Source organism: Neolamprologus multifasciatus, chromosome 20, assembly GCF_963576455.1.
Source record: "Neolamprologus multifasciatus chromosome 20, fNeoMul1.2, whole genome shotgun sequence".
Lineage (NCBI taxonomy): Eukaryota > Metazoa > Chordata > Actinopteri > Cichliformes > Cichlidae > Neolamprologus > Neolamprologus multifasciatus.
This window is the reverse complement of record NC_140458.1, coordinates 19,451,726-19,465,692: the sequence shown is the minus strand read 5'-3', so window position 1 is coordinate 19,465,692 and position 13,967 is coordinate 19,451,726. Positions and strand designations below refer to the sequence as shown.

Below are 13,967 nucleotides of genomic sequence, written 5' to 3'. Positions count from 1 at the left end.
ATTGCTTGACTGCGAAACACAGGGAGAAGCCGGAAGTATAGTCATCACCTACAAAATAAAGCGTTTCCTCTAGATCTCATTCAATTTGTTGCTTCCCACCCCTTTTTTTCTGGTATAGTAGTAACAATAAATCAAATCCCCAAGTTATGCGACAAATGTAGTATTTGGAATTTTTAAAAACATTTTGAATGCTGTTAGACCTGCTGAATCGCAAACGATTTTATGGTGAAAATAACGCCAGGAAGTTCCATTTATGCCGTTTAACTTTTCCAATGTCTTCCGTTTCACGTACCACTCGCCAGACACACGCTCCATTCATCCGTGCGCCTGTGTTCACCGGTGTTATACTACGCAGCTGGTATTGTGTGGGAGAAGAGGGCCACGAGTATGTCAGGCTCAACTTCCCCGCCTCCCACAGTGGAGGCTGTGGGCACTGAGGGATGTTTTCCCCCAGGATACAAACCGTTCAAACCCGAGGAGCACGGACTGGAGCGCGGGTTCCGCCTCACAAGCTTTTCGGAACTGAAGGGATGAGGCTGCAAAGTCCCGCAGGAGGCTCTGCTCAAACTCCTGGCGGGACTGGAGCCGGACCGGGCCGACGGGACAGGGAGGGCCGGAGACCAAGCTTCGGAGTTCGGCCAACAGCTACCTGGCCCACGACTAGGTAAAGGACAAATTCGAAGTTAGTAGAGCTAGCCATTATACTCTAAAACCCAAGTTAACGTCAGTTAGCTAATGCAACTGTTGCTAACCTAGCTAGCTTGTGTTTATTAATGGCAGCTTATTTGACAGAAAGCAATGGGCGGAAAACACTTTAAGATTCAAATACACACACACACACACACACACACTATATTGATAGCTAAAGCTACCCATATAGTGCTTAGCTTTAGCTTGAATAGTGCTTTAGCTTAGCTAAATAATTAATAATTAATACATGTAATAGTTAACTAACCAGGCAAGTATAGGACACATGTTTTGCGAGTTATCAAATTACCACACGGTAAGTATGAGTCAGCAGAAATGTCTCGGATGCTCTGAGTGCGAAGTTCGTGTAGATAGTCCAATGTTCCTGTTGTAACTGACTTGCACACTTTCTAACTCCGTGTAACAGCAATATACGAAGTTACACTGAGTAACCCCAAAGATTAAAACAAATTCATGTAAAGTTCAGACAGTGTCAGGCAATTCCGTGTAACAGTCCCGTAATAACTAGACTACTAAATTTGTTTAACTGCAGTTAAATACGGACTACCAAAAGTAAAAAGTAGTAGTAACACAAAATAAGTCAACATTTGTTGGCTGTGCTGCGTGCTTGTCTTGTCCTCATCCTTGTGGTGTGTTTACAGGCATAGGGATGGACTCCGCTGTCATTCCTCTGAGACATGGAGGACTGTCACTTGTCCAGACCACAGATTTCTTTTACCCTCTGGTGGAAGATCCATACATGATGGTGAGTTTACTAGCATGCATTTCCCTCCACTAAGCATTACTACACAGTACATGGGCAAGGGGGGAAAGCTATGCAAACAACGTAACAGGATAACTTGCTGATAATTAGGCATCTTTGTTTAAAGTGACATCTTTTTTTTTTCTTTTTTACAGTATTATAGCAGTATAATAGCAGATTTTAGCCCATAAAACCAAAACATCAAATGCACATATTAAATTATTACTTATTTTGTCCAAAACAGTACTGCAGACTATAATATCAAGATTTTTTTTAAAAAAAAACACATCACAGGCAATTAGACTGTGATACTATGATAAAGCTTCCAGCTCCTTCTGTTCATTAGTTATGCCATTGGCAGTTTTTGGTGAAGATTTCTGTCTTTGAGTGCCACCTATCTATGGGAGCTTTGTAAAGCTAACAGTCACATGACTGTTACTCTCTCTCCGTTTGTCTTACAGGGCAGGATAGCATGCGCTAATGTCCTCAGCGACCTCTATGCCATGGGCATCACAGAGTGTGACAACATGCTGATGCTGCTGAGTGTCAGCCAGAAGATGAATGAAAAGGTAGGATTTTGTGTGCTGTGTTGAGTCAGTCTCTGATGTGATTATGAAGTGGGGGTTGTCAACAGATTTGTGTCCTTGTAATTTTCATAAACAAATGAACATTGATTAAAGCTAGCATAAGCGCTTCGTTGATAGTTTATGGTCATGTGTTTATGCATGTGTGAAACAGGACCGTGAGCGGGTGATGCCGCTGATGATTCGAGGCTTTCGTGACGCAGCAGAAGAGGGAGGAACTTCAGTGACAGGTGGACAGACTGTGATAAATCCCTGGATCATTGTGGGAGGAGTAGCATCGGTCGTCTGCCAGCCTAATGAGTTCATTATGTGAGTACCTGAAACATATATCAATATCAGACTTTTCTTGAGAGTCTTATATCTACATTTAGTTCAACTCCTGACATAGCTAAGCCAGGTCTCTACTTAGTTCTAGATAGGGTGGCCTTCAACTCAGTGGTACTTCAGTGTAAAACAAGGACTACTGTAGTCCAAGTAGTCCAACAAGAGTGAGGGTGTTCACTCAAATACTGGTTGTGTTTGAGTAGCTGTGAAACATGGGGGATTACACAAGTCAACTCTGTGTTGTGGGACGCTCTGCATTCTTATCTCTTACAGCTGCAATATTCTGGGTGTGACTAACTTTTATTGCTGATCAGCAATAAAATTCTGATGAACAATAAAAGTTCTGCCAAGACAAAGAAACAGAGGTTTTATGAATAACGCATTATGAAAAGTTGTGACTCACAAAATTCAAAGATTTGCATGTTTTACGTTTACGTTTTGTTTTATTTTCCAGGCCTGATGGGGCTGTACCAGGTGACGTTTTGGTGCTGACCAAACCTCTGGGCACTCGGGTGGCTGTAAATGCTTATCTGTGGATCGATCAGGTTAGCCATTCAACTGTGTTCACAGAAATATTAAGTGTAATGTTGCCACAGGAAACCAATTGAGAGTTTCCTTGGCTGTGTGTTTGGGATCATTGTCTTGCTGAAACATCACCCTCGTTTCATCCTCATCATCCTGGTAGATGGCAGCAGACTTTTATCATGAATGTCTCAGTACATTTTTCCATTCGTCCTTCCTTCAGTGTTATATGTAGTGTGCTAGTGCCGTATGCTGAAAACAGCCCCACACCATGATATTAACTGGCACTTGGTTGACAATATCTGGTGAGAATTGCATGCCGACACATTTGGAAAAATGTTTACAAGAAAGACAATATGTATTGGTTACTTACTGGTCACATGAGATAAAATTGCTCCAGTTCTTTGATGAAACGCCCAAGACTGCTGACAGGGTTTGTGTCCGTGTAACAAAAAAATGTTTTGTTTGCTAACAGTTCTCCTTCCTGAAAAGGTTCACAGCTGCCATGTGTGGGTTATTGTGCATGTAGAAATGTATAAAAGCACTGCTTTGAAGATTAATTTTCTTGTTGCTGTTTTTGTTTTACCAGCCTGAAAAGTGGAACAAGATCAAGCTGGTTGTCACCAAAGAGGAAGTTATAGAGGCCTATCAGGAAGCTATGTTTTCCATGGCAACCCTTAACCGCACTGGTACACTACTTTGATTAAGATCTGCAGTCATTAGTGATCATGCAAATGTATTATTAGTTAACTATTTAACTAAATTTCAGTTAGCAGACTTTATATCAGCTGTTATTGATTAATTTATTTTCCCTTTTCTTTCTTGTGGTTCTACTCTGGCTCATTCACATTTTGCCTCCAGCGGCGGGTCTAATGCACAAGTACCAGGCCCACGCTGCCACAGACGTGACTGGTTTCGGCTTGTTGGGTCACGCCAACAACCTGGCAAGACAGCAGCAAAACGAGGTGGCCTTTGTTATCCATAACCTTCCAATCATAGCCAAGATGGCTGCCATCAGTAAAGCCTGCGGAAACCTGTTTAACCTGCTTCAGGGCACTTCAGCTGAGACTTCCGGTACGACCAGTGACATTAAACGTGGTTAAATTTGAATAAATGCAGTATTTAAAGCTAGGAACTCACATCCCTTCTCCCCCCTCTTCTCCAGGTGGGCTACTGGTGTGTCTGCCCAGAGAGCAGGCAGCCAAGTTCTGCTCAGAGATGAAAAACCTCAGCTCCGGAGCAGGGGGTCAGGGGGCGGTGGGTGGAGCGTGGATTATTGGTATTGTGGAGAAAGGCGACCGCCATGCTCGCATCATTGACAAACCCCGCATTATCGAGGTTCCACCCCGAGGAAGCCAGGCAGCAAATCAGGAAAACAGCTCCACCAGCCCTGACCCAAGCCCCAATGTGTCATAGACACTGTCACCCTCTGACACTGTTCTGGTGTGTGTGTGCAAGAGAGAATGAGTGTGTCTATGTGTGTATTAATTGTTGTTCATCCCATCTACCTTTTCTGTCAAAAAGTTGACAGTGCACAGACCAAAACCCAGTGTCATGTGATCCACTGAGAGAGGAAATGGACCACAGGCTGCATACATGTCCAGCTTTAGAAGGAGCTGCTAAAACATGGTGTACTTCTCATGTTTCATGTTGTAACTTCAGGGCACAATGCTGTACTGCCTCTCTCAGCATTATTTTTCCCTGTTGCCTTTCATATAGAAAACTTGTTTTATATGATTTATCAAAATCATAAAAAGCTTCTGGAAAATGAGTTTCAGTTCTATAAAAAAGAAAAATACTGAATCATACTTGCCCAAAGTAGCAAATAATGAGAACTGTGTGTGTGTGTGTGTTATGGTTGGATTAGGGTGATTTATTTTAGGATGTATGGCTAACATTAAATGTGTTAATTTGGTGACGGTTTACTGTGGAAAAGAAATAATGTATCACTCCTACAACCTGGCTCTGCCCACGCCATCCAGAGGAAGGTTTGAGCAGCTTCCTTTGGGACCTGTTGGGCCGTGTTCAGATTGTCCACCTGGGTCAACAGTCGACTGACCGCCCAAGCACAAAGTCCGCCCTTCCTTGTTAATGAAGCTCTGCCTTTCAAACCCCAACCAGCAGGGCCGGGCAGAGTGGATGTTTGTCTCTGGATCAGGGTTTGGACTTTCAGTGCTGGAGGTCTAGTGCTGTCTGTTTGTAGATTTCTTGCTTTTCACAATCAAATAAACCCATCATCAATTTAGACCAAAGTGCTGTTTGGGTCTTATGCAACTGTAGTGTGAAGGCACATTTTTATTTTTACACCAAGAAATCTTCACTGAAAAGTGCTAAGAATAACATTGAAGGGGTTTGGAGCAGTCTGAAGCCTGATCTTTTGCCTCACAGGGATTAGTACATACAATGAGTTCATTATTTGAACCTTTGGTCATACAAGCATACACCAGTCGTGTCAGGACTGTACTGCCGTGTTGTTAGTATCAGTCATCCTGCTTGCTAGTATATTTGTAATATTAAGCTGCTCAGACAGCTCCTCCATCACTGGTGTTGACTTGGACATTCAGACAACGTCCAAGTTTACAAATGTTAATCTCACATCATATTCATTTCTAGATTAATAGCTACTCCAGCATTTTGACATTGAGACCGTTGACCCGTTTTACTTTGTGGGACTGACACACATCCATCACTACGCATGTGCCTCATTTAGCATGATCTTGTTCTGGAAGACAAAAAAAAAACATCCACTGAGACCTACCTACCTGGAGTAAATAGAGTAGTATTGATCTACTGGGTGGATGAATATATGCAAATGCACTGCTAACAGTTTTTCAGTTAAATTCTGGATTTTGTCATCTTCAAATGGCTGCATGCGCAGAAAGTTATAGCGGCATACGGCCTGATTTACACTGGGTTACCAGAGTGATCTGTGTAAAGATAGCTGATCCATGCATGTTTGCATGTAAACCTGATGCTGTCTGAGGGATTTCCATTGAAATCAGTGAGTCCCTCCCTGGACAATACAAGAATAAGTTCACAGGAGTAGGTTGAATTTTGGTTATTTTTAAATCACCTTATTTGTGCCACCATTTCCTGCATAAACATCAGTGCAGGATAAAACCAGACGTAATGTTCTGGACCGAAGAGACGCATTACAAGTTTTCTGTAATTTCAACCAAATCAATTTAAAGCAAAATGTAACAATATTGAGTCAAAATCGTATTGTTTTCCCTATTTTTTCCATAACCAACTTTGAGCATCAGCATCATGGGATATATCAGTTTCAATAGGAAAACTACAATTTAATGTTTAATGTAAAGGAACTGAACTCTTGCTGCTACTCTTCTAGCTTCTGACTTTCCACATTTGCATATGGACCAACATTCATGGTCCATATGCAAAAAAAATATTTTCTTTTGATTATAGCAGTCTTGTCATGATTATTTGAGTTTATTCTTATGTTATACAAAGTCTGATTATCAGCCAAGAGTAGAAAAGGACTGTATGGTCCCAGACTATGGAACGCCAGGACTGCCATAATGAATTAATTAAATACACCATTAAATAATTAATTAAATGTGGCAATAATTAATTAAATATGTCAATTAATTAAATGTGGCAATAATTAATTAATTACATGTGTCATAAATATTTATGTAATTAATTATTTCCGATTTTAATTAATTATTGCCACATTTAATTAATTATTTAATGGTGTATTTAATTAATTCATTATGGCAGTCCTGGCGTTCCATATACACACGACTAACAACCACTGGCAGATGGAGTAAATAGAGTAAAGTGCAACATTTTCCACCGAAATATAAACAAAGTATCACTGTCAGATGGAGTAAATGGAGTAAAGTGCAACATTTTCCACCGAAATATAAACAAAGTATCAGATAGGGTGTATTGCCTTTGTCGTGCTATACTCACGCCAGCCAGCAGAGAGCAGCGTGGGATTAAAACGAGAAAAACAACACTGAAGAAGAAATGCGGATGTGTAGAGGGAATAATTATTCTAGTCATTTTTGTTGTGTTGTTACGGATGAACTTCGTCCTTCAAAGTGCTAAACGGTAACGCTTTTAAAATGAACAAGTTCGTGTGTTACTGGGTTGCTGTGTCATATAAAAGCTTTGCGTTTTATCTCACCGGCTGAACGCTGGGTCACCGGCTGTGTTATCAAAACACCAGCCAGAGGTGCAGTTGGACCTGCTTGTTACTGACAAGCAGAATGATGTTTTTTGTGTCTCTTAGCCACCATGCCTTATCTGGGCGGGGAGGAGACGGTGAGGGAGCTGAGGAGAGCTCTGTCCAACCCCAACGTCCAGTCAGACCCGTTGCGGTACAGGAACACCATCCTCAAAGTGATCAGGTACTCATCTCATCCCTCTGCTCAGCCCCCAGGCGCTGCGGTTTGCCTGCAAGGTCGCATTCATCTGTCAAACGGGGCCGGGCACACATTTGCTTTTGGGAACCTGCTTACCACCCCAACCCATCCCCCATGCAATTTAAGTTAAATGTCACTGAAAAAGCAGGTGTTAGCTAGCAGCTAACTGGAAATATGAAAGAGTGACATCATTTTTCTGGGAAATTACAATACAGCTTTGTTGGTTCTGAAGATGACTGCTATTGTTGTAGATTTACGTGGATATGTGTGCACAAGGAAATCAGCTTCATTGTAAATGTGCTGGATTCCATGTTTATGAGAAATACGAGTTTGGCAGTCTTTTATTAGACATTGACTTCTATTCAGTATTCTATTCAGAAGTTATTTATTAAAATCAGAGGTAATGCTGTGTGCTTAGCTGATGGAGAGCAGGTTGCAATGGTTATGGTTAAGGATGATGGTTTAAGAACTTGACTGATGCAGAACAAGAACAGAAATCTGCAAAAGCAGCAAGGACTTTTTACCAAGCTGTACACAACCAGGAGCTTTGTCGATATTCTCACAAAATTGCAAAAAACACTTAGTCATTTCATGATGAGGATTTTAAGAGTGTTTGTTGTCCACAAGGCAGCCCAGTTACTCATCTTTGAAACTTTCCACACATGAGGAGAAATGCTCAGAAGAAGCTATGTGAACAAACATTCTCAGTAATGATGTTTAACAAATTGAGATACAGTCCCTGCACACTTGTCTCAGTACATTCTTCCAACTGCTGACAACGAGTCATAAGCATCTAACTGTGAATAAGAAGAAAATGAGATAATCACAGTGAAAATGGTTGCAAATTGTTGTCAGCATTGTTAACATTTTTGCTTATTTATTGTGGAAGCTCAGATTGATGAAATTCATTTTACGCCCAATTGAACAGTCCCACATGTGGCTCGATTCACTATGATTCATTTTTGTGTGTTTTTAAAGTCTCGCTCTTTGCTGTGTCTTTGAAGGAAAGAGAGCTGAAGTGTTGAAACAACATTAAAAAACAGCAAGCTACTTAATTCAACATCCCTTGTGTTAACAGATGCGTTAAAACTGTAATCACTTTGTGAAACACTGGTGTAGACTACATATCATAAACAATCTGGAAAATTAGGCAACATTAAACAAACACATAAAACTAAAAGTATGGATTCTAGTTATTCAAATACAATTTAAGGATCATGAAAAATACACGAGAAACATCAAAATGGAAGGCTGTCAGGAGATGGACCCAGGAAAACAGGGCTCTTTTGTACATTGGCTTCATTGTTAAGACCCCAAAGTTCCATTCGTCTTTTATATAAATAAAATTGGAAAGGAAAGTGAACATATAAGCATTATACAGCCCCTAGGTACCAATCGTACCCCTCAGTAGTAACACTCTGTTGTTTTGACTAATACTCCCCTTTGTTTCAATGGCTTAAGACCAACCAGGACCAGTGACATAGCACTAACATCACTGCTGACTGGGGGTTTATCATGCTGTTTTCACTACGAAGCAGTAGATCATTTCAAGGAAAGACGTAAGCTGAAGGTTTAAAGTGGACTTATTCTGTTCCAATAATGAATGTTGATATTATACACTGGGCAAAATTAAAAAGAAAATTAGGTCACTATATGAAGATATACAGTACTGTGCAAAGGCTTGAGCCACCACTCATTTCTTTATATTTTGCTTTCAGGCACCCAGACTTTCTTGTATGTTTTTTAAACAATATTTCACAAGGCTTTCTGACTTGTTTCTTTAGACCTCAACTCTTTACTCATTTCCAGTCCAGTCCGTGTACCTCACTGTTTTCAGAGGGATGTTTGTTGTTTGTTTTATATTATATATATTTCTTATCACTAACTTATGAAGGAAGCATTAAAGCATAAAAAGATGCCTAACTGAAGGGATAAATCATTGTGTCTACACATAACAGACAACTTAGTAGCAAAGACCTAGTTTGTGCTTTGTATTCTTTGTATTCTTTAGGCTCTTTTTTACTAGAAGCCTGTTGCAAAAATACATAATTTGTTCCAATTTGTTTGTTAAATTTACAGAAATGCCAACAGTAATAGAGTTTGAAAGACATGAAATAGTATTTTTGCTCTAATGAGGTTAAAACTATTAGCCCAAGCCTATTCAAATGGCGGCCCGCGGGCCAAATGCGGCCCAGAAGCAACCTGCGAGTGGCCCTGCCTGTGGTCCTGGCAGAAACACAGAGAAAATGCAAAAAAATAATTAATTAATTAATTTTTTTAAAAATTTAAAAATTCCTACAGCGTAGTGTAGACTGTGAATGCAACACTCCTAGTAGCCTAGCAATATTTAACCCACAATGCACCGTGATGTAAACATATTAAACAATCATCGTAATATATGATGCGACAACAGCATGTCTTTCTCTCTCCAAAAGCGCAAAATTGACAATGAAAACTCGGTTTAACCCTGCCTGGACTGACAAATACTTATTCATTTTACCGAGTTTAATAATATTACAACCGGAGTTGTACTACCATGGTGAGGGTCCTGTACAGCCCAAGAGACAGCTGCAGCATCTTCCCTTCGTGTTTGTTTCTTGGCGAAGAAGAAAAGGCCTTTCACAGATTCTGAAACGGTGAAATACTGCATGCTGGCCGTGGTGGATGCGGTGAAAAGTGATGAAAAAATTAAAGTAAGTGTGACATCTGCTATTAAAAACGTACCCCTGTAGGACAGTTCAAATATTAGTAGAGTTGAAGTTCTGGCGTCAGACGAGTTTGAAATGCTGTTAGATGACCTGAAGAAAACTGATGTAATGTCTATAGCAGGAGATCACAGCTCACGGCTTACTACCGTTAGAGGGACACACAGCTGGCGAAATAATGTTTGAGAAGATTTAAGCTCTTTTTGAGGAAAATGGTCTGGATATGTGTGTCTGTATACTTGTGACGGATGGGGCTCCATCCATGGCAGGAAAAGTGAGTGGTCAGCGAAATATTTATTTTAATTTGAAAGGGAATTATCAAAATGTTTTTTGTTATTATTATTATTATTTCAAATGTGCAAAAAATAGTTTAGTTATAGCTCCCTTTTTTTTAAATGGACCTTTTGGTGTGCATTTGTGAGAGGTCACCAGATTTACAGGGGAAAAGGAATAAAAAAATTACTTGTTTTTCAATACAGTTGTGTGGGTTTGAAATTGATCGTGATCTGCTGCTTACTGGCTTCAAAAAAAAAATCTGGCCCAGATAAATTCCTCGGTTTGAAAATCTGGCCCAACTAACTTCGTAGTTGAATAGCCATGTATTAGCCTAAAGCTATCTCAAAGTGGTGTGCAGGCTGTCCCTAAAGAAACCGAGGACAAAAGCAGAAGTGGCAGGCTTAAGAAATACTGTCTACCGCAGTTGAATGGTATCTGAAAACATGGTGGAGGCTCTGTCGTGGTTTGGGGTTGCATTTCAGCCAGTGTGTTGGGGAGCATGCCAGAACTGATGGAATTATGAAGACAGAAAAGTACTGTCAGATTTAATCTACTGTGCAATACCATCTGGAAAGCATCTGATTGGCAGTGGATTTGTTTGTCAGCACGGCAAAGATTCCAAACAGAGTACCAATGCAGTAAAAACAAACCTATAGAGAAAAACACACAATGGAGCACTTGCTTCCCTAGAGCCCAGACGTGAATATTATTGAAGCAGTGGGGGATCATCTTGATAGAGAGCAGAACAAAAGACAACCAGCTTCCAAAGGAGAGCTTTGGATCTCTTTCAAGAAGCCTGCAGAAATATTCTTCTCTGCACTCACATGTTTTTCAAATATCTGGGCACTGACAAAGTTCTGTTAGTAAGAAGAATATGTTAATGAAATGTTTGTTAAATGTGATGTTAAAAGGTTTTCCTGTGTCCTATCATTTCCTCTTGTTCCATGTGTCTCTTTCTTTGTTGTCTTTCCCCATTTTTCATTTTCCTTTAATCTTTCTTTCTCCATTTCAACTCTGACTGTCCCCTCCTTATTCATTCCCGCTTTTGTCTTTCTTCTTGTTTATCTGTCCCCCTTCTACTCCCCCTTCCATTTCAGGACCATGTCACAAGGGGTAGATGTGTCTGGCCTGTTCAGTGAGATGGTGAAAGCCTGTGCCACAGTAGATGTAGTCCAGAAGAAATTGGTTTATGTCTTCCTGTGTTCCTACGCCACTTTAAACCCGGAGTTGTCCCTGCTGGTCATCAACACTCTGAGGAAGGACTGCCAGGATCCAAACCCAATGGTTCGCAGTCTAGCCCTCAGGAACATGACCAACCTCAGGTGAACTGCTGTATACAGGTACCTCAGTGTAAGCTGCCACATCCACTCATGACTGGTTTTGAATGTGTCTGTGTGCCAGGTTACCCAGCCTGGTGGAGTATGTGGAGCAGCCTCTAACAGCAGGACTGAGAGACAGAGCAGCCTGCGTACGACGTGTGGCTGTACTCGGCTGGGCCAAATTGCACAACCTCCAACCTAGCTCTGAGATAGGTGGGGATTTTTTTTATCCCGTTAACACAGTTCTCTTCTTCTCTTGCAAGAAAGAAGAAAGTCAATCCCATCACTATTGATGTATCAGCAGGTGTGTTTCGCTTGCTGATACATCAGCGTCATGTACAGAAACCTCTTGTTTGTGATTCTTTCCAGATGCAGCAGTGGTGAATGAACTTTACAGCCTCCTGAGGGACCCGGACCCCGTGGTGATGGTGAATTGCCTCCGAGCTTTGGAGGAGATCCTGAAGGAGGAGGGTGGTGTCGCTATTAACAAACCCATTACCCACCACCTGCTCAACAGGTTGGTCCACAGTTAAAACATCAGATGAAATGTGGATACATGAAATCTGTCAAAATAAGGATGCTCTGGCATGCAGTCTATTTTACTGTTAGTGCTGAACTGCATTAGGTCTTTGATTAATTTCAATGTGATGTTTTTAGGGGAGTACCCTACTGTTTTACCTTTAGGCAAAGTAGGTAGCTGAAGTGGTGGATGGTGACACATCTAGAAAACTGTGAAATTTCACCAGAAGAAAAAGAATCCCATCACAGGAAGAAGTTTAAAAAAAAAAGGGGGGGGGGGGTAAAGAAAAGGAGAGGGTTGAAGAAAGCCATTAATTTGTTTCTAATGTTTTTACATTCTCCTCTTCATCTACTCAGTTAATGGAAAAAAGGCATTCTGTCTTCTTACTGGAATTGAATTCATTTTTCGTCTAACGAGAGCCTTAATCTGCAGGACTGTCTGTGTGTGTGGCTATCATCCAGCCTTCTACAGATAGCTAATCATATCAGCAGAGCCAAATAGCTTCCTGTTAGACTTCTGTCTAAACCAGCATTATAGACAGGAAGAGCAGATGTGCACATAAATATATTTCCCTGCATGTTTAACTATTGTAGCATAGCATAACGCTGGCAACGTCCAGGTGACTTTCCTCAGCCGTATGTGCTATTTTATGTTTTATTCATTTTTGTCAGTGACAGCAAATTTCCACTACTGGCACTGATGAGATGTAAGAACTTGCCCAGGAACTGACCCTAAATAATCACGCTTATAAAATCACATTTTATTCCATCACCTAACATCAAGATTATATTTTGTCCTAACATAGAAACTGTATTTGAAACTGATTTCTCAGTGGCAAAATGAGTTGGTAAACTATGATGAATGCACATCACATTATCAGTTTCAAACTGATCCTGTGTTTTGGCTGAAAGGTAATACTCATGTTTGAGCTGAGCAGCTGTGGCTCACATATTACAGTCTGTCTGTCCTTCCTGTTTTTGTTTTGTTTTTTTCCCTTTCCTTTATGGTGTTATGTGGATAAAGGCAGTATGTGTAGTTTGTAGTTTATGTAAGTTTAGCTACTTGTTTTGTTACGCTTAGTGCAGACCTTCCCAAAGTGTGGGGGGTGCAGAGCCATTGCAGGGGGGGCGCGGTGTGAAAAGGGAAAAAAACAAACAAGACTTGGCGCAAACATTTTTATATAAAACAAAGGGGGGCCCAGCAAAAAAAGTTTGGGAACCACTGGCTTAGTGGATTTGTACAGTGCTATGTTCAAAATAAATAAAGACACAGTTAGAAAAAAAAGTCTGTCTTTCCTCCTAGGCTTAAGGAGTGTGACATTTGGGGTCAGTGTGAGGTGCTGAGAGTTCTTCAGCGCTACAGGCCCCAGTCAGAAGACGAGCTCTTTGACATCCTGTCCCTGCTGGACTCGTTCCTTGTAAGCCCCCACCCCCCTGTCATGGCTGCCACCCTTAGCCTCTTCCTGAGCGTCTCCTCCAACCTGCCCGCCATCAGTCTGGCAGCCCTGGAACGAGTCAGTGGACCCCTGCTTGCAGCCTGTGGGAGTGGGTCCAGAGAGATGAGGTTTGCTGCCGTCTGCCACATACAGGTCAGTGCAACTAATTTAAACATGTGAGTGGACTGTGCAGCCAGAACTTGCTTCAATAACAGCTTCATTTTCTCCGCTAGCCTCATGAGGTTGTCATTTCAGAATGACAACCAGCCCTCACAGGAGGCTGGAGGTGTGCTTTTGGCAGTATTGGGAAGAAAATGTATTTTGTAACATATTCCGTTACATTACTCGATGAGAGTAACGTATTCTGAATACTTTGGATTACTTAATATATTATCATGCTTTTACAACTACATGAATGTACTATTGCTGTGTGATTTATTA

General features: G+C 41.1%; 2 protein-coding genes across 2 annotated transcripts in view; both read left to right on the top strand.

Moving 5' to 3' along the window:
- The first annotated feature begins 259 nt into the window (after positions 1-259).
- sephs3 (selenophosphate synthetase 3) lies at positions 260-5,132 on the top strand. Its single transcript, XM_085144669.1, has 8 exons — positions 260-664; positions 1,350-1,453; positions 1,912-2,019; positions 2,189-2,343; positions 2,813-2,903; positions 3,470-3,569; positions 3,742-3,954; positions 4,046-5,132. The coding sequence occupies exons 1-8, from the start codon at positions 388-390 to the stop codon at positions 4,294-4,296; spliced, it is 1,299 nt and encodes a 432-aa protein (XP_085000795.1). The 5' UTR covers positions 260-387; the 3' UTR covers positions 4,297-5,132.
- A 1,392-nt stretch (positions 5,133-6,524) lies between these two features.
- ap4b1 (adaptor related protein complex 4 subunit beta 1) overlaps positions 6,525-13,967 on the top strand; it is a 32,018-nt gene continuing 24,575 nt past the window's right edge. Inside the window, 6 exon segments of the mRNA XM_085144676.1 lie at positions 6,525-6,957; positions 7,139-7,256; positions 11,350-11,574; positions 11,654-11,784; positions 11,941-12,088; positions 13,394-13,679. Of these exon segments, the coding sequence (XP_085000802.1) occupies positions 7,144-7,256; positions 11,350-11,574; positions 11,654-11,784; positions 11,941-12,088; positions 13,394-13,679 (903 nt within the window). The 5' untranslated portion in view covers positions 6,525-6,957; positions 7,139-7,143.